Source organism: Salvelinus sp. IW2-2015, linkage group LG20 (genome assembly GCF_002910315.2).
Source record: "Salvelinus sp. IW2-2015 linkage group LG20, ASM291031v2, whole genome shotgun sequence".
Lineage (NCBI taxonomy): Eukaryota > Metazoa > Chordata > Actinopteri > Salmoniformes > Salmonidae > Salvelinus > Salvelinus sp. IW2-2015.
Window position 1 is genome coordinate 36,423,647 of NC_036860.1, and position 21,076 is coordinate 36,444,722.

Below are 21,076 nucleotides of genomic sequence, written 5' to 3' on the forward strand. Positions count from 1 at the left end.
ATGACACCTGTGATGTTTAGTTGTGTTGGCTGCATTGATGCCCAGCCAGCTGCAAATGTAATTAAGGAGACTAAAACGTGTGTGTATGTGTGTTGTATGCCCGCTTTTATGAGTGCGTTTGTGTGTTGGTAAATGTTTTTGTGTCTGCATATGTGTTGATTCCTATCCAGCTGAAAATGAGATGGCACTATTGCAGTGTTGTGATTTAACTCTGTGTTGGTCTATGCCCCTCGCTCTCCAGATGGTGCAGCAGTGGCCCCCGCTCCAGAGGACGGCCGTGCCAGCCACAGAGGGGGAGGAGGATGACTGCACGTCGGGCATCAATGTGGAGGAGGCCAGAGCGAGGCTGCGCCGAGAGGACCAGGAGTTTGACAAGCTGGAGTACAGACGTAAAGTCAAAGAGAAACACAGGGTAAGACTGTAGTACAATCATTAAGTTAAACAAACACACAGGTGAAGACTGCCGCACAGCTGTCAAAGGTCAGCCCCCCAAAAAATGCATCACATCAAGCAGAAAAAGCAGGCAAGACTGTAGACAGAAGCAAAAACACAGGGTAAGACTGTAGTTCAGTCACAGTGTCAAACGGTTGCTTCACTAGCCTATACAGCAGCCTCGGGCAGGAGAAGGTTAGTTGATTATTCCCCTGCATCATTTGATCCTAATGGTGATCCTCCTGCACTGAAGAGGGGGGAGGGGGCTTGACAATGAAGTAGTACAAACTGCATAATCATAATGTACATGACATAATATATTCCTGTATTGTTACTGCTGCAAGGTCCCTTCTGGTACCTTGGCACCTGGTTGGATGTTTATACGAATCGCTGTCAACGGAGCCAGTTAAATGCTCTAACTTAATCTCCCCACTCTGCACCCAGCAGGTACTGTATGAAAAATAAATGTCACAGCTGTGACACGTGCACGCTCACACATACGCATATACACATTCACACACACACACACATATACAGTGGGGAGAACAAGTATTTGATACACTGCCGATTTTGCAGGTTTTCCTACTTACAAAGCATGTAGAGGTCTGTAATTATTATCATAGGTACACTTCAACTATGAAGAGACGGAATCTAAAACAAAAATCCAGAAAATCACATTGTATGATTTTTAAGTAATTAATTTGCATTTTATTGCATGACATAAGTATTTGATACATCAGAAAGCAGAACTTATATTTGGTACAGAAACCTTTGTTTGCAATTACAGAGATCATACGTTTCCTGTAGTTCTTGACTAGGTTTGCACACACTGCAGCAGGGATTTTGGCCCACTCCTCCCTACAGATCTTCTCCAGATCCTTCAGGTTTCGGGGCTGTCGCTGGGCAATACGGACTTTCAGCTCCCTCCAAAGATTTTCTATTGGGTTCAGGTTGGAGACTGGCTAGGCACTCCAGGACCTTGAGATGCTTCTTACGGAGCCACTCCTTAGTTGCCATGGCTGTGTGCTTCGTGTCGTTGTCATGCTGGAAGACCCAGCCACGACCCATCTTCAATGCTCTTACTGAGGGAAGGAGGTTGTTGGCCAAGATCTCGCGATACATGGCCCCATCCATCCTCCCTCAATACGGTGCAGTCGTCCTGTCCCCTTTGCAGAAAAGCATCCCCAAAGAATGATGTTTCCACCTCCATGCTTCACGGTTGGGATGGTGTTCTTGGGGTTGTACTCATACTTCTTCTTCCTCCAAACACGGCGAGTGGAGTTAGACCAAAAAGCTCTATTTTTGTCTCATCAGACCACATGACTTCTCCCATTCCTCCTCTGGATCATCCAGATGGTCATTGGCAAACTTCAGACAGGCCTGGACATGCACTGGCTTAAGCAGGGGACCTTGCGTGCGCTGCAGGATTTAATCCATGACGGCGTAGTGTGTTACTAATGGTTTTCTTTGAGACTGTGGTCCAGCTCTCTTCAGGTCATTGACCAGGTCCTGCCGTGTAGTTCTGGCTGATCCCTCACCTTCCTCATGATCATTGATGCCCACGAGGTGAAATCTTGCATGGAGCCCCAGCCCGAGGGTGATTGACGTCATCTTGAACTTCTTCCATTTTCTAATAATTGCGCCAACAGTTTTTCCTTCTCACCAAGCTGCTTGCCTATTGTCCTGTAGCCATCCCAGCCTTGTGCAGGTCTACAATTTTATCCCTGATGTCCTTACACAGCTCTCTGGTCTTGGCCATTGTGGAGAGGTTGGAATCTGTTTGATTGTGTGTGGACAGGTGTCTTTTATACAGGTAACGAGTTCAAACAGGTGCAGTTAATACAGGTAATGAGTGGAGAACAGGAGGGCTTCTTAAAAACTAAAGGTCTGTGAGAGCCGGAATTCTTACTGGTTGGTAGGTGATCAAATACTTATGTCATGCAATAAAATGCAAATTAATTATTTAAAAATCATACAATGTGATTTTCTGGATTTTTGTTTTAGATTCCGTCTCTCACAGTTGAAGTGTACCTATGATAAAAATTACAGACCTCTACATGCTTTGTAAGTAGGAAAACCTGCAAAATCGGCAGTGTATCAAATACTTGTTCTCCCTACTGTATATATATATACACACACACACACGCCCTGAGGTTATAACCTCAGTGATTGAGGACAGGCATGGGCCAGATGGGTCTCTGGAATGACTTGAAGCAGCTGTTGGAGCTGCACAGTATCAGTGGGGACCAGATGAAAGGGAAGGCAAGACCAAGCATTCAATGTGCTTCGAAATGGGCTCTGCACATTAAATTCAATAACCTGTTAGATTAGGGCAGAAAAACTTATCAGAAACTAGGTGGTCTTTATAGGCCTTGTATTGGGCTTATATATATATCTCAATAAACATGATTGATATCTAATTGCCTTTTTAAGCCTTTATGTATAACAAGGTCAAAATGTAAGCGATTAAAAAAAAAAAATACGTATCAGTTCTAACTGCAGTAAAAGCTAAAGAATGTGGGCTAGTACAGTACTGGAGTGTTCTAGATTTGCCCAGAGGAGAAGGCAAAGCCTGTCGTGCTGCACCCGTCCCTCCCACTCCAGGTTCTATTTTTAATCTCATATATAGTATATCGCAGGTTGAAACCCAAATGAAAATAACAGACATGTCTGAGTCTGGCACACAGCTTGGGAGCCCACAGGCAGACGGGGAGATTAGGTTCAGTTAATATTTTCGAGAGCGAGCTTCGTTTCTCCACTAAAATAACTGCAGAAAGTTTGCTCAGCTTATCTGATTTGCAGAGAAAGTACTTTCCTTGCCAGTGGATAAATATTGACTGCTGGGATAAATATTGACTGCTGGATGCTATTGTCTCACCCGCTCGTTGCTACCTTATTTTTTATTTTATGAGATTATCTTATGATTTGATTGGAAGTAGTAATGACTGGCCTTTGAAAGGCATGTGGTGAGTATTGATGAGGGAATATATACATTGCACAATTTGTAGAAAACTCATATAGAACAGAATTAAGTCATTTTAGCAGTGTAGTCAATGTCAGGGTTTTCTTTTTCACACTTATGCTATACAATTACCTTCTACTCAATTAACCCAAAGCTAAATAACCCACTAGTATTTCACTTAACTAGCAAAGGTTACAGTTCATCAAAACCTGATGAGGAATTGAAAAATGTTATGGTTGAGAGGGATGAAGCAGAAGGAATGGCAAATAAGTCTGGCTGCACAACCGATTGGCAAACGTACTGCAAATGTATAAATAATGTGATTACACTGAATAAAAGACGAAGCTACACTTAAAAAAAAAAAAAGACATAAAGAATGATAGTAAAAAGCTTTGGAGCACCTTAAATGAAATTTTGGGAAAAATGCAAACTCCGTTCCATCATTCATTGAATCAGATTCATTACAAAACCCACTGATACTACTTAAACTATTTTTTAATTGGAAAGATTAGTGAACTTATGCATGACATGCCAGCAACTAACACTGACACTACACATCCAAGTATATCTGACCAAATTATGAAAGACAAGAATAATAATTTTGAATTCCGTAAAGTGAGTGTGGAAGAGGAAGTTTTTGTTGTTGTCTTTCAACAATGACAAGCCACCGGGGTCTGATGACTTGGATGGAAAATGACTGAGGATAATAGCAGACGATATTGCCACTCCTATTTGCCATGTCTTCAATTTAAGCCTACTAGAAAGTGTGTGCCCTCAGGCCTGGAGGAAGCAAAAGTCATTCCTCTACCTAAGAATAGTAAAGTCCCCTTTACTGGCTCAAATAGCCGACCAATCAACCTGTTACCAACCCGTAGTAAAGTTTTGGAAAAAATTGTTTGACCAGATACAATGCTATTTTACAGTAAACAAATTGACAACAGACTTTCAGCACGCTTATAAGGAAGGACATTCAAAAAGCACAGCACTTACACAAATGACTGATTACTTGAGAGATTTATGATAAAAAGATTGGCACCCCCTGCTATATTGTGGATAAAGAGTTGCCTGTCTAACATGTCACAGATGGTGTTCTTTATTGGATGCCTCTCAAACATAATCCAGGTAGAATCAGGAATTCTCCAGGGCAGCTGTCTAGGCCCCTTACTTTTTCAATCTTTACTCATGACATGCCACTGGTTTTGAGTAAACTACCCAACTGAGGCCTGTCCTCTTTCCTGTCTACGAAAACATTAACAGTAGCTAGGTTTCCATCATATAGCCGACAGATTTTCATTTGAATATTCTGAAATGAACATAAAGAAAATGTGCACATTTTCCCACCAGTGGTGTTTCTCCACCATTCGGACTTGTTGCGGATCAAAGTCAGTGCGTGATGACATAGTGCACTCAATGTACGTTTTTGCTTAAGTTTTCATGTACCAAATAAAAATCTAAAGTTCAATGTGTTTCCATCGCATTTTCAACTCTACCGATAGTTTTGTCACAAACTGTTGAGTTAAATAGAAGTGTACCTACTCTGGTTTTGGCACATGCACAGATACAGTGCGAGTAGGCTAGTCTACATGATTATTATGGATAAGAGCGATAATATTTGTTTTTGTCAAACGGCAGTCAAGCATCAATCATCATGTCACCAGAGTAAGACCCTCTATTTATTGGGAAGGAGCATCAAGATCACAGTGCACTCTCCCCACCCTGTGAAGTTCATCATAACTTATTTAATCTGTAGCCTAATAAACTGCATGGTCTCCCGAGTCCTCCCACGGTGACAACACCATGTCATAGCATGACTCCAAGTTTACTTCGATATGATGGTTATTATATCAATATGTGCGCATAAAGGTGTTTGTACCACCATTTCTCACATGCTTAATTTTACAGACACAAAAAGATCCCACTGTGTCGAACGAACAAATTCTGTCGCCATTTATTAAATTGTGCCGAAGCTACCTGTTTCCACCATCTGTCGGGATTTAAAAAAATATATACATTATGACATTACTCAAACTGTGGATGAAAATGTGGTTAATGTCAAGCATGCATTAGCTCTGCTGAAGTGTTGTGTAGGTGAGCCACCTCCCCCGTAAAGGGCGGCCCTCGAGTGGCTCATCTCATTGTCTCGACAATTAAGTTATGCAGCAGGCACTCCCCCCGCACGTCTATTAGGCATGGCTGTTGTGATTAACGCCTTGTCCCGTTCATTTGTCGTGCTCGCCGAGCATTGCCAAGAATGGTTGTTGTGATGACGGCTGACGCGTGAAGGGAAAAACAGACACTTTAAAAATCCATTTAAATTTCTGTGCAGCGCGCTGCCTCCGACACTCAGACGCGTGTCCAGAAATCAATTAGCAGCATTCACCAACATGAATCATTCCTGGCTGGCTGGCGTGCTAAATATCCCTCATGTAGCTAACGCTCTCTCTGGCTGTACTAAGGCCCTACTCAAACACTGTTGTGATCATTTTAGTTTGACGTTCTAATGGAACTTTCCCCCTATACTTCTACAGTAGAGAGCCACCCGCTCTGGACCACTGTAGCTACTGTAACTGCACACAGCATGCTGACTGAGGGACCGGAGGCATGCTGACAGACTGCCAACTAGATGGGCAGTTACTAGTCTGGTGGCCGTGGCCCATACTAATGGAGGGCGGCACAGTGGGGAAAATGTATTACTCTCCCCAGACCGTCTTAATAGATCCTTAACGTATTGGTTAGTCACGACTCCCTCTGGTGCTCGCTCTCTCTTCTCCCACTTCCTTTCTTATGCTTTTGCTATCGCTCTCCCTCCACCACTTTTCTGCATCGTTTGGAGGCCGGGCCAGGGTAGATTCCCATATTTTCATTCGGTCACGGCCCTGTGCTCCTCGCTAGCTCTGTAAAATGCTTTAGAAACCCTCCCCCCTGTTCATACCTTGTGGCCTGAAAACCAATGAGAGCCAGGTGAAAACCAATGAGAGCCAGGTGAAAACCAATGAGAGCCAGGTGAAAACCAATGAGAGCCAGGTGAAAACCAATGAGTGCCAGGTTCTAGCCTTCCTCCCATATCAGGGACAAATGAGGAGGGAGTGGATGGCAGCCATTCCCCTCCTCCCCACCACACACACACACCCACTAGTGGCGGCCGGTGCTGTTTAAGATTAGGGAGGACCATTCTTTTTGTTGCTTGGCCTTATTTCCGGGGTAGGATGTCATTGTAAAATAATTTGTCCTTCACTGACTTGCCTAGTTAAATAAAGGATAAATAAAAAATATATTACAGCGTATTGGATGACTGTCATTCATATTCCATTCACCCAGCTCAATGTAACATTGATAGATTTAGGCTACTACATGATACTAGAATTAGCCCTATACCCATCATAAGGTTGCTACAACCTAGTCTACAAATGAAAGTTGATAACGTAGGTGCACAGGTCAAGAGACAAATTGGAGTAATCAAGGTGTCAGACAGTGACTCATTCAATACCGCCTTGCACACTCTTGCCTGCATCTAGCTGATCTAGGGTGTAATCATTAGTCCAAACAGCAGTTGCAAACAAGTTTCTATTAGACAAATTCAGCTATGTGTATCCCTGTTTCATTCCATTTGCTTCCTTTTCAGAAATGTTTTTCAACATTATCGGCAGAATGAATACACCCTTGATCCCCTGCACACACAGTTCACTTTCACAGCAGCCACATACAAACAGCTTCATCACTTTGCTCGTTGTATAATTCCTTCTCGCATCTACACGCTCTCCTCTCACCTTTTACCTTCGCTTGTGGACTTCAGTGCACAACACAACAGCTGTCTGTGACCAGGTGAAAAAACACTTTACAGGCCAAGCCATCATACCATAACCGCTAACCGCTACACCCCTTTGTTGTTTAGGCTTGCCATAACAAGGGGGTTGAATAGTTATTGACTCGAGACGTTTCAGCTTTTCATTTTTTATTCATTTGTAAACATTTCAAAAAACATGATTACACTTTGTCATTATGGGGTATTGCGTGTAGACCAGTGACAAAAAAATTCAAGGGGTATGAATACTTTCTGAAGGCTTTGTAGCTTGCTGGACATTTGTATTTTTTTTGCATTTCTTATGCTAATAGACTTTAAAAAGGGATGCCAGCTCTTGTTTGCTGAATATTAATTACAGCAGCCAATAGAACTCACGGGTAGTTTGAAAGAACAGGGAACACGCGATGATGGTAGGCTATAGCAGTTATTTGTTCAGATCTATAACCACTCAATCTTCGTGAAGAGAAGTGAAAGCCGTCTGCATCTTAATCTAGTCCTATATTATTCAAGCATATCATTATGAAGATGAAGACAACAAAACATATTTCATTTAGAATGAAGCAACAGTAGAGAGAAAGGTAGGCTAATACGCACATCTCATAACATTAAGGGAAATGTTATGGAAGGTGCATATATTTATTTATTAGGTACACCATCTAATACCAGGTCGGACATCTCCTTTGCCTCCAGAACAGCCTGAATTTTTCGGGGCTTGGAAACATTGCTCAAATGATATCAAGGGACCTAACGTGTGCCAGGAAAACATTCCCCAAACCATTACACCACCGCCACCAGCCTGTACCATTGATATCAGGCAGGATGGTGCTATGGACTCAAGCTSCTTACGCCTAATCCTGACTAACATCAGCATGATGCAACAGGAACCAGTATTCGTTGGACCAGGCAATGTTTTTCCACTCAAGTGTCCAGTGTTGGTGATCACGTGCCCACTCGAGCCGCTTCTTGTTTTGAGCTGATAGGAGTGGAAAACATTGTAGGCAGCATGTCTTGCACCAGTATTGCATGGTTTGAACGAGGTGCGTAATTCCAGTACATATCCAGTCCACACTCAAAGATTAGCCTACTGGAGCTTGTTTCATTTATTTATACAAGAGAGTATATCTACATCGATGGGCTTTTATGTTTTTCTGTTGTGCGTATTGTGCGGTAGCCTATACAGTATCATAGTGATAGGTTTGGATTTCTGAACTTTAAATGTTATTAATCATTAGTTGTAATAGAGAGCTGAYGGGTGCCGTAGCCGAAGGGCTATACCAGAGGTTAATGGTTTTCTGTAGGAGGAAAGTATATGGTGGGGGCAATTAAGCTTGGAATGTACAGAGTGTAGGGAAAGCAATCACATGGGGCAGGCATTGATAAGAGGAGTGAGCCATGGATTAGTGATGAAAGGGTTCGAGGTCAGGTCATCCAACTACCTCATCCCCATACTGTATTTATTTATTTATTTATTTTGCTCCTTTGCACCCCAGTATCTCTACTTGCACATTCATCTTCTGCACATCTACCACGCCAGTGTTTAATTGCTATATCGTAATTACCTCGCCACTATTGGCCTATTTTATTGCCTTACCTCCCTTATCTTACCTCATTTGCACACACTGTATATATACTAGTTTTTTRCCCCCCTACTGTATTATTGACTGTATGTTTGTTTATTCCATGTGTAATGCTGTGTTGTATGTGTCAAACTGCTTTGCTTTATCTTGGCCAGCCAGGTCACAGTTGTAAATGAGAACTTGTTCTCAACTAGCCTACCTGGTTAAATAAAGGTCAAATAAAATTTAAAAAAAATAAAGTCACGGTAAGGGAGAAAAGAGTTTATGTCCCGTATCACTTAGTTTCCTGCCCAGCAATAAAGATACAATGTTTGTTCAGATGTGTAGGGGGAGACTCGGCCTAGGAGAAATGGTTAAATATCAGTGCTTGTGTGAACAATGTCTTTGTCTAATGCAGCTGTATTGATCCTCTGGGAAGAATAAACTTAGTTTGAGCTTTCATAGTGTCCATAGAGTTTTTACTCTGAAAATTAGAACCTAACAATAGTCTATGTATTGGATAATGGCAAAATCATTTGGCCTTGGGCTCATAAAATGTATTTAATGTATGGCTCTTAACATGTATTTTAATTTATGGCTCATCAGACTTTCATTTTAATGCCYATCAAAGCTCTAATCAAATCTATATGCTTTAGAATGACACTTCCGGTTTGGGCGGGAAATACTGGATTACTTACTTATTCTCTGGATGGAACATTTTGTAAAATACCGGGAAAATATTCACCTCTAATACACACACACACGCACATTCTAATGCAAACTGTGGTTTTCACTGAGTGACATTTGGAGCAGAAATTAAGAACTCATGAATCAGCTGCTGACATTTCCTAATGCATTCTCCCGCCGCATATAAATAGGCTTCTGTTTTCACACACTATCATTATTTTTCCCCTCTGGCGAGGGTTTCACTCCTGTGTCAAGTCGTTTACTGTGGTCAGTTCTCCCTGAATATGCCGTGTTGGCCAAATTATAATGTTGGAGGTCTGCTTTATTTTGGACTGTGTTTTGCAAGTCAGCCATTTTGTTTAGATTTGTTTGGTGTTTTTTTCCCACCTGAAGGATGTGGCTGCCTCTCGATACTCTATTGCGACCTGTCTAACCTCCACTCCTCTGTCTGCTCTCTTTCCTCCCATCCCCTCTCTTCTATGACCCATGGAAAATGTCCTAGCTTAGAGGCAGTAATCAGAGAATCTTATCATAAAAAAAGCTACATAGAACAAAAAAGAGAAAGCATATCGTCTCATGGAATCTCTAACAATCTAATGAAATACAGCCATTTCACCCCAAAACAACCTGCCCTGAAAGGCATGGATTGTGAGAGATATACGACACCTAAATCTGGTCAGACTGACATTGCTCTAAACTCTTTCTCCCTCTTCTCTCCCACAGGAGAAAAGACTGAAGGAGAACGCTGCCAGAAGAGAAGCCAGCAAGCAGTACGCTGAGGTAAGTCTCTCTCCTCCATTTTACATTAGAATTTCTCCCCCCAACCCCCCTCTTAAAAAGCATATCCATCACATCCTGAATGGGTTTGACTCCAGTCACTAGCTCCCTTTCACTAGCGTTACGTTAAACCGTGTCTGTTTAAAGTGATACTTCTGTCAGGATTCTGCCATTGAACTCCAGTCTAGCTTCAAAAGGAGAGGCAGTCTCTAAAAGTGAGGGCCACACTCTTCCCCCTCGTCTTTGTAACAAAGGCAGAAGGAGCATTCTCTCTTCTTCAGCCAATGTCAGACGAAGAACACGGAGTCCCCGGATGCCGATGTAGCACTTAGCTTTTAGATTGGAACAGAATTCATTGAGGAGAGAATGGGACAAGCACAATGGTACTTTACAGGGTCATTAATGTCAGCCCCTCTAGTGAGTCATGTGAAGTGTTATCTTCACAAAAGGGGACATGCTTTTCTGCAGACAAATACCAAACGCTCCATAGAGCTTCTCTATCGCCAGCTGAATTGGCTCCACTCCTGCCACGTGAGGATGAGACAGAGAGTAGTGCCTTGTCTTACGTAAGACCCCGGTCACAAAGCATCTGGGGTGTCTTCAGCAGAGGCGAGTGCCTCTTCCTCTCCGTGTAATATTAAATCCCCCTCTTCTCAGCTTGTGTCAGTCTGCCCGCCTGCTGAATTCGTCTTGCGTAATGTGGAAATGAAAATTCTTGTCTTCAACCTCAGCATAATTACCATGCCAGCACTCTTTCTTTCTCTCCTGTCAATCAAACACACCCGATATGCAGTGCTAATGTATTGGGCCTATAGCCTACAGCACAAACCTCATGTTCAACAAATTCTAATAATCTGAGCGGTAGAGGTTGGCTTGCATTTTGACTTGGTGATCTTGACTTAGAAAAGGTTGGTTGGCATCCCAAATGGAGCAGTGGTCTAAGGCAGTGCTAGCTGTGCCACTAGAGATCCTGGTTCGAGTCCAGGCTCTGTCGCAGCCGGCCGTGACCAGGAGACTCATGGGGGCGGCGCACAAWTGGGCCAGCGTCGTCCGGGTTAGGAGAGGGTTTGGCCGGAAGGGATGTTSTTGTCCCATCGCGCACTAGTGACTCCTGTGGCGGGCCGGGCGCAGTGCACGCTGGTGTTACCTCCGACACATTGTTGCGGCTGGCTTCCGGGTTAAGTGGTTATTGTGTCAAGAAGCATTGCGGCTTGGCTGGGTTGCGTTTCGGAGGACGCACGGCTCTTGACCTTCGCCTCTCCCGAGTCCGTACGGGAATTGCAGCGATGGGACAAGACTGGAACTACTGATTGGATACCACGAAATTGGGGAGAAAAAGGGGTATAATCACAAAATAAAAGGTTGGTGACCACTGGTGTAGAGAATTATTGTACCATCTTAACCGCTGTGAAATATATTTTCCATAACTAAAAATATTGTATTTTCAGCTGTTTGAAGCTGGTGTACAAAACATAAAGTAAGATGCAAAAATGAAACTTAAGAACGGGAATCATAGAAATAGAGCACATAGAACAGATCTACAACTTCTTAGACTTGCTTTCAATGAGAATTACAGATTTATAACACATTTCTGAGAATTTGGTTGGGTGTCACAAAAACCTACATATTGCAGCTTTAAATCTGCCCATTTTTTAAAGTAGCTTTTTTCTTAATTCGTTCATTTTCTGTTGTCCCTGAAGTCTGCTCTTATGTTTTACCAGCTGCATGGTAAACCAGGCTGCTTCCTCCTGGTATTGATGGGGGCTGTGTGTTGAACTAGGCTCCGCCATACCGAACACTTCTCACTGCCATCCTCCCACTCACACAGAGACAATTAGAGCATTACAGGCTGTCTCCACTGGGCAACGGGCCTTCAACCCTCCACCGTTGTCTCATTTATCATCGCTAACACTTTTCCCCAAAGCCTGCGAGCGCAACCATGGTGCCCTCAATAAAGCAGCAGGCCAGACTTATCCAGGCTAACGCTTGGGGAGACTTCGTGCTTGTTTGTTAAGGATTTGGAAGGAATTTGGAAAGTCTTAGGTCAGATATAGCTTGTTAACAAAATGAAGTGCCTTCTACACTGTCCTTGAGTTTCAAGGTTTTTTTGTCATTTGAAGTTTTGCTTTTGTGTAGTTTTGTGGTCCTGGAGTATTTATTTAATCTTCAAGTTCTCTGGGCAAGATAGATGCAGCATCTTGTTTCTAAGTGTGCTATTGATCATATAAGCACAATGCCCAGGAGTTGGAAACCTTAAGGCAGGTATTCCCAAACTGGGGTACGCACAATGCCGTCGGGGGAACGCCAAATAAAATGTGATTCATAATTATTATTATTTTTTCACATTTTCAAACAGTCCATTTATATTTTCCAACAGGCCAGACTTATTTGGGTTTCTTTTATCGCCTGGGTAGTCTTGTTTCACTGCCAAAAAGAAAATTAAACAATCTAGTGTTCAGCGAAATAACAACACAATGTCAAGTACAGGTAGCCTAGTCAAATAATTAACATCCGATCACATTAACTGTTACTCTCTCGCGGGAATTCCACTAACGGTCCGTATTTAGCCAAACATAGCTGCTGCTCATTCCGTTTGCTCAAAAATTGATAAATGGTTAAAAAATGTAAGGCCTGCGTCCATAGACACATACCAGCTCTACTGGTAGAACTGCTACTACCAGCAGTACTACACCTGCACCTGTTGACGACACAAGTTGTTCTGCTTCCACGAGCACATCCAATGCTAGCATCAGTAATTCTACATTTGTTGTTAGCCCAGCTAGCATGGACACTGACAGTTGTGAATCTGATGCAGCCGAAAGAGCTACTGCCCCCTTACCCGGGAAGCACCGAACAGACAGGGACGTTGGACCATCAGAGGCGCAAATGTGATGAGAACTACATTGATTTGGGGATCACTTATATTGATATTAGTGCCTTTCCTCAGCCACAGTGTGTTATATGTGCAAAGTACCATCTCACAACTCAATGAAACCTTCACTTTTGCGCAAACATTTAGAAACAAAACTTGCCAATTTAAAAAATAAGCCACAGGAGTTTTTTGAGCGAGAATTAAAGACTTTCGAGTAGTAAGACATGTATAAAAGCAACAGATACCATTAATAAGAAGGGGCTAGAAGCGTCTTATATGGTGAGCTACCGAGTGGCTAGGACAGGCAAGCCCCAGACTATTGTGGAGGACTTTAATTCTTCCTGCTGCCGCAGATATGGCTGGGACAATGCTGGGACAATAGGCCAAAAAAAACTATACAGACAATGCCTTCAAACAACGCTGTTGCACGATGCATCATTGACATGGTAGGAGATGTTTTGAAACAATTACTGCTTCGCATACAAGCCAGTGAATTCTATGCGTTACAGCTGGATGAGTCAACAGACGTGGCGGGCCTGGCACAGCTCCTGGTATATGTCAGTTACATTTATGGGGGGTCAATTAAGGATGACATCCTCTTCTGCAAACCACTGTATATTTTCTGAACTATGCAATGATATGGGCAGCAACCATGTAACGCTTTTACAACATACAGAAGTGCTCTGGTTATCAAGGGGCAAAGTATTGACACGTTTTTTTAAATTGAGAGATGAGCTGAAAGTTTTCTTTACTGACCGTCATTTTCACTTGATGAAGAGTTTCTCACACGACTGGCCTATCTGGGTGATGTTTTTTCTCGCCTTAATGATCTGAATCTAGACTTACAGGGACTCTCCGCAACTATATTAAATGTGCGGGACAAAATTGAGGCTATGATTAAGAATTTGGAGCTCTTCTCTGTCTGCACTAACAAGGACCTTCCTCCAGTCCACTTACCGATATCTGAACAAGAGAGCCTCGTCGAAATTGCAACAAGTGGTTCTGTGAAAATTGAATTTAATCAGAAGCCACTGCCAGATTTCTGGATTGGGCTGTGTTCAGAGTATCATGCCTTGGCAAATTGCGCTGTTAAGACACTGATGCCCTTTGCAACCACGTACCTATGTGAGAGTGGATTCTCGGCCCTCACTAGCATGAACATTAAATACAGGCACAGACTGTGTGTGGAAAAGGATTTAAGACTGAGACTCTCTCCATTACAACCCAACATTGCAGAGGTATGTGCATCCTTTCAAACACACCCTTCTCATTATAGAGTTATTCACAATTTTCGATGCACAAATAAAGTTTTATGTAAGATAGCGAAATAAAGAGTACACTTATTGATTATAATTGTTAATTGTGCCCTGGTCCTGTAAGAGCTCTTTGTCACTTCCCACGAGCCGGGTTGTAACAAAAACTCACATTAATTAAACATAAGAATGAGCGTATCATATAGTGTGTGCGTGGCAGGCTTACAATGATAGGAAAAATCAACATTTGAAAGTGCGCTGACCCTGGTGCTAGAGGGGGTACGCAGCTGGAGGTTGAATGTTTGAAGGGTACGGGACTTTAAAAAGTTTGGGAACCACTGCCTTAAGGATATTATAAAGATGAGATTTGTCTCTGACGAATGACCGGGCTCATAGGCTGTGCGTGAGTTAAGTTTGGGGAAGCCCCCCCCCCCCCAAATCACCTTTATTAATAAGCATTTAATGCATCCATCTTAGCATTTTCAGACTAATGTAAGAGCCGACTATTCCTAATGTGATGAGTAGATTGGATGGTGATGAATTAAGATTATAATAGCTTACTCACTGTTTGCAAAACAAATAGGCTGCCGTTCTGAAATATGCGTTTCTTGTCCATTCTTTGCACTTGTTTGGCGCTCAGCCCCAGCTATACGAAAAACATTTATGAAGTGTACGTTATTTATAATAAGTTTCACATTTTACATGTTGTTAGTTGTATGTATTGTATATACGTGGTATACACTGTCCAATGAAATGCTTACAAGTTTTTTTCTCAACAATAAGAAATTATAAAATATAAATATTTAGTAAACATTTTAGCATAAGTATAATACAGGAAGGCACAATTTATAGTACAATATTTACACATGTATCAAGGAAGGGGGTATTGGTGGGCAAGTGTTTTAAAATGTGCACTGTTAGCAGTAGTAAATAAAGAGCCGTGTGTGGGTGGACTACATGACCAAAAGTATGTGGACACCTGCTTTTCGAACATCTCATTCCAAAATCAAGGGCATTAATATGGAGTTGATCCCCTTTGCTGCTATAACAGCCTGCACCCTTCTGGGAAGGCTTTCCAACACATGTTGGAACATTTGCTGCAGCCATGAGCATTAGTGAGGTTGGGTACTGATGTTGAGCGATTAGGCCTGGCTCAGTCGGCGTTGCAATTCATAGAATGGCCATAATAAATAAAAAAATATAGCCTGCACTTGAATAGCGAATGGAAGATACGTGTGGTTTGTAAAGCAGATGAATGTGCTTAATTTGAAGAATGTAGTAATCAACAGAGCAGCACGAGAAAGTTGTCATTCTCTTTTAAATAGTGGCCAGTCAGAACAAGGTTTTCACACACAATTGCTCATTGACTGGGCTTATAAGAACACATGTATCACTAGGATATGGGTTCTCCAACAGTGTTCCAGGGGTCTTGGGCCTAAAGGCTATGTTTAGAGTTATTTGGCCACTTTAGTTGTGTTACAAACCTTTTCAAAACATATAAGCATAGGGCCTCCCGAGTGGTGCAGCGACCTAAGGCACTGCATCGCATTGCTAGAAGAGTTACTGCAGACCCGGGTTCATTCCCGGGCTGTGCCACAATCTGCCACACCCTTTGCTGACGTGTATATAATCAAGTACACAATCTCCATAGACAAACATTGGCAGTAGAATGGCTTTATTGAAGAGCTCAGTGACTAGGGTGCCATCTTTTCAACAAGTCAGTTCGCCAAATGTCTGCCCTGCTAGTGCTGCCCCAGGTCAACTGTAAGTGGTGTTTATGTGAAGTGGAAACTTCTAGGAGCAACAACGGCTCAGCTGCGAAGTGGTAGGCCACACAAGCTCACAGAACGGGACCCCCGACCCGAGTGCTGAAAATCGTAGCGCATCTGTCCTCGGTTTCAGCACTCACTACTGACTTCCAAACTGCCTCTGGAAGCAACTTCATCACAAAACATGTTTGTCAGGAGCTTCATGAAATGTGTTTTCATGACCAAGCAGCCACACACAAACATAAGATCACCATGCGCAATGCCAAGTGTCGACTAGAGTGGTGTAAAGTTTGCCGCCATTGGACTCTGGAGTGATGAGTCACGCTTCACCATCTGGCAGTCCGACGGACGAATCTGGGTTTGGTGGATGCCAGGAGAACGCTTACTGCCCGAATGCATAGTGCCAACTGTAAAGTTTGGTTGAGGAGGAATAATTGTCTGGTGCTGGTTTTTCATGGTTCGGGTTAGGCCCCTTAGTTCCAGTAAAGGGAAATCTTAAAACTACAGCATAGAATGACATTCTAGACGATTCTGTGCTTCCATTTTTGTGGCAACAGTTTAGGGAAGGTACTTTCCTGTTTCAGCATGACAATGCCCCCGTGCACAAAGCAAGGTCCATACAGAAATAGTTTGAGATCGGTGTGGAAGAACTTGACTGGCCTGCACAGAGACCTGACCTCATCCACATCGAATACCTTTGGAGTGAATTGGAACGGCAACTGCGAGCCGGGCCTAGTCGCCCAACATCAATGCCCGACTTCGCTAATGCTCTTGTGGCTGAATGGAAGCAATCCCTGCATCAATGTTCCAACATCTACTGGAAAACCTTCCCAAAAGAGTGGAGGCTGTTATAGCAGCAAAGGGGGGACCAACTCCTTATTAATACCCATTATTTTCGAATGAGGTGTTTGACTGCAGTCATTAATCTTGACTGCAGGTTCACCATAACAGCTGTACACAAGGTAAGGTATTGAAAACAGGGGTGCCAATAATTTTGACACCTATCTAGTCAAGAGAAAATAACAGTACTTGTTAAACAAAATCTCTATCTGAGCAATTGTATTAGTATAATATAGCTCAGTATTTGTATTTATTTTATCAAGGGTACCAATAATTTTGGACCAGATTGTATATGTTGATTTTATGTGATGTGCTTCCCAATGTGACACAGTTCAGTCATGTAAAGAACATTTCATATACAAAGCTGTTAGGCTTTGGAGGCTCTTATCATCCTCGCACAGACCAGTGCACAAACATGAACATTTTGATACTGGCCCTACCAAGCCCACTTAGCTCGCTGACGTTTGAGTGAAGCTGATTTAACCACCACTCCAACTCTTTTAAATAGAGATCTCCCAAGACTAAGATTTATCAAACAAATCCCCCACTTCGGACAGATGGCGTTTTGCTTGACTCATTTCCAAACCCAGGATAAGTGTATTACTGTGATGGCATGCCAAGAGAACCACAATGCCCAGACTCTGCATCAGAAGTTGAAGTTAGAAGGGGTAACCGCCCTTTGTTGGTATTTTAAAAGTAATCTTTGCAGAGAATTTGGCAGCAGCCTGATGGCCAATCCAGTGTTTCTCTGCTCCTCCTGGAATAATTATATCCGTCAGAGTCCGAGATAACTGGAAAGCAGCCGTTGTCATCCGTTTCAGGAGGCCGTCCACAGTTTCAAGATGGCTGCTGTCATGTCTATTCTTTTCCCATTCTCTCTGGAGGATACCTCGTATAACAAGCATATGCAAATGCAGGTGTGTGGATGCAGCGATTTAATTGTCCAATCGATGCCTCGGCACTGGTGTTGGGAAGAGGTATCCATACCACCCTTTGACAACTGATTCTCAATGGACCTGGTGGTGCTCTTGTGCTCAGTTACCACATCTACAGTGTTTTGTACCTGAACCGGTGCTATCATTTATTGCTTTCAATTGATACCTAAAAGCCCATCTCTCTTAAGTGTTCTATGCAGCAAATTAAGATTCTAGTTTTGCACATAGTTTTGGTGTCCAAATGGGTACGAATATTATCTAATGAGCTGTATCAATGTTAAGCTCAAGGCTTTTCGGGTTTGTTCACTACCTTGTCTCATAACCTTCACTATAGTATCTATAAACCCTCTTAGATTTAGCATCTGTGCATTTTTGAATCCTGGCAAGCCTTTTAGGTCTTACTTTTATGTAATCCTGATGAGAAATGCCGGTGGTAGCTCTGCATGCGCCAATGAGTTCAGACAGTCTAATGTCTGACAGGTTAGTAATAAATGTTCCCTCCATGCTGCCTGAGACTGCTTTCCACTTTTCCCAGAGTTAGACTTTCAGAGATGAAGCTCTAAATGAGAATCCATCACCAGGGGCCTGAAGAGATTTGATTAAAGTCCACCAGGGAGCGTGAGCTGTGGTGGCATGTCAGAATTTCTCCTAAAATACTTCTGTGTTCTCATCAATCTGTCCTCCCTTCTCTTTTATTGCTCCCACACTGGGATTTCTGTCTGTGTTAGTGTTTTGTGCCTAGTTGTTGGCCCAATGTTGATACAGAGCCCATGCTTTAATCAGTYAACTCCTAAATTGAATGAATAGGTGGAAATAAGGCTTCCTGGATGTTCTAGATGAGCGTGTCCTGAAAAATTAATGCCGAGTATTCCAGCGTTTAAAGCGTCACATACATTTGATGGTCTCCTAAATGCTAAGTGATTACAGCGTTTATTTAAATATTCATTGGCTAAAGTGCTGGCTGGAGCCATTCTAAGCTGGCACGAGGCATGGATTTTGCCTGTGTGTGTAGATTGAGACACCTTAATCGACGTGACATCCCAGGTGGTGCCTCTGAAGATGTGTGTTAAACTAGCTGACACTGTAAAGGCTTGTAAAAGAAGGCTGTGCGCACACACAAGGGAAATAAACATTGCATGATGTTGAATGTCAGCTTTTTACTTTGACCTTAAAATAATGGTGGTGCCTTGAAAAGCTTTGAGCTAATAATAATGATATAGTTATTTTATATAGTGCTTTTCATTACAAACAAGAATGTCAGTGGCATTGAAAACAAAAACGAATGTAGGGATCTTGCAGTTCATGGTTGGTCTTCCACAGCTTCCGATGTCTAGGCAGTTGGTCTTCCACAGCTTCCGATGTCTAGGCAGTTGGTCTTCCACAGCTTCCGATGGTCTGGCATTGGTCTTCCACAGCTTCAGATGTCTAGGCAGTTGGGGTCTTCCACAGCTTCAGATGTCTAGGCAGTTGGGGTCTTCCACAGCTTCAGATGTCTAGGCAGTTGGGAAAGGCAGTCAGTAGCAGTAGCTTGAGGGGAGGGAGCCAAGACAAGCTGAATAAACTGGCTTGCCATCATCATTCCTGTAACTCTGTGGGTTACCACCAGTTATTTCAGATCAACCCTCATTAAGTTAAAAACGAAAGAATTTGATTGAAAAAATGCAATTAAAAACACTTAAAATAACGAACATATGCACAACATTTAGAGCTTTCTGCCCCACAGCGCCATGGCAACCACTGAAGATGACGTTATTAATGTATAATATGACATCCTGTTTCAATCAATACATGGCATGCCATATACTGTGGAATTTACAGCTAAAGGTGCTCTGAGTATTGTATTGTTAATTTCCAGACAGTATCTGTAATATGTCTAAAGGGTTTTCAGTTTCTAAGGTAACACTGGCTCCTCTCTCAGCTCAAAATGGCATTCTTGTTTTGATGAGTCCATAAGTCTCCCTAGAGGGGGCTGAGATTGCATTAACTTGAACATCTGAGACTGTACTGAAGATAATGAAATGAGACCACGCACAGGCCTGCTTGGTGGTGTGGAATTATGCTGCCAGTTCTTCAGTATTTTTAGTTTATGATAGTCAGCTTTGTTTTTTTTTGTAATTACTAATATATTGGTCAAATTAAGAGAGACTCATTGTTGCTGTTAATCTGTAGAGAATGATCAGGTTACAAAAAATACAGTTCTCATCTGTAGTGCTGGGCAGTTTACCATATTTTACTATACTGAACAAAAATATAAATGTAACATGTCACAATTTCAAAGATTTTACTGAGTTACAGTTCAGATAAGGAAATGTGTCAATTGAAATTCATTAGGCCCTAATCTACGGATTTCACATGACTGGTCAYGGGTGCAGTCAGGCCCAGCCAATCAGAATGTGTTTTTCCCCACAAGGGCCTTATTAAAAACGTAAATACTCCTCAGGTACCAGTGATGATGTAGGCCTAGATAGGCATGTTTGTGCAACGGTAAGAAACCATGTAATGTAACATCTAATTAGAGTCCCCTGGAAACACTGACCAACACTTTGGTTCCTACACTGTCAATATTCCTACACTGGCGTATTCATTCATTGTCATGTCAAACAATATATTCAAGGTGCTGCCCACTATATTCCAACCATAGAATTAGATGAATCATTCTATTTCCATGATCCCAACAGTTCACCAATTAACTAGGCATATATTTTTCCCCCCATATTATGCAGCTGTGGTAATGATAACAAAAATGCAGAAATTGATGAAAATGCTGACAATTTTAGTTTGAAGTTAGATAGAACAGTATAAAATGTTCAGAATGGTAGTGTTTCCACCCTAGGGTCATGAACTACTCATAAAGCATCTTTAGGAAGTTTTTTATTATTGAAAAACATAAAATACCGTCATACCATACATCAAATATTGTGATATGATATTTTGGCCAAATCGCCCTACTCATCTGATTTCAAGTTTGTTGGGACACACTGGTACTGTGTGTTTCTCCCTGCTCTGTTTCAGGGGTCTGGTTTGTAACTGTCCCTGACGTCAGCATGAGGCAGGGACAGTTCAATTCTGTTCAAGTGGATATGACAGGACTGTTCTTGCCGCAGGTCTTGCTAGCAGAATTTCAAATGAATCGTACTAAAGCCAGGTCTCCATACGGGATTGGTTTACAGCGCGCACAGACACTGAATCTG

General features: G+C 42.4%; 1 protein-coding gene across 2 annotated transcripts in view; it reads left to right on the forward strand.

Annotated features, from left to right (window-relative positions):
* ddx10 (DEAD (Asp-Glu-Ala-Asp) box polypeptide 10) overlaps positions 1–21,076 on the forward strand; it is a 61,522-nt gene that overhangs the window by 33,300 nt on the left and 7,146 nt on the right. For both annotated transcript variants that reach the window (XM_024011896.2, XM_024011895.2), the window contains exons 15-16: positions 242–412; positions 10,163–10,219. In XM_024011896.2, the coding sequence (XP_023867664.1) occupies positions 242–412; positions 10,163–10,219 (228 nt within the window). The remainder of the gene's footprint in view (positions 1–241; positions 413–10,162; positions 10,220–21,076) is intronic.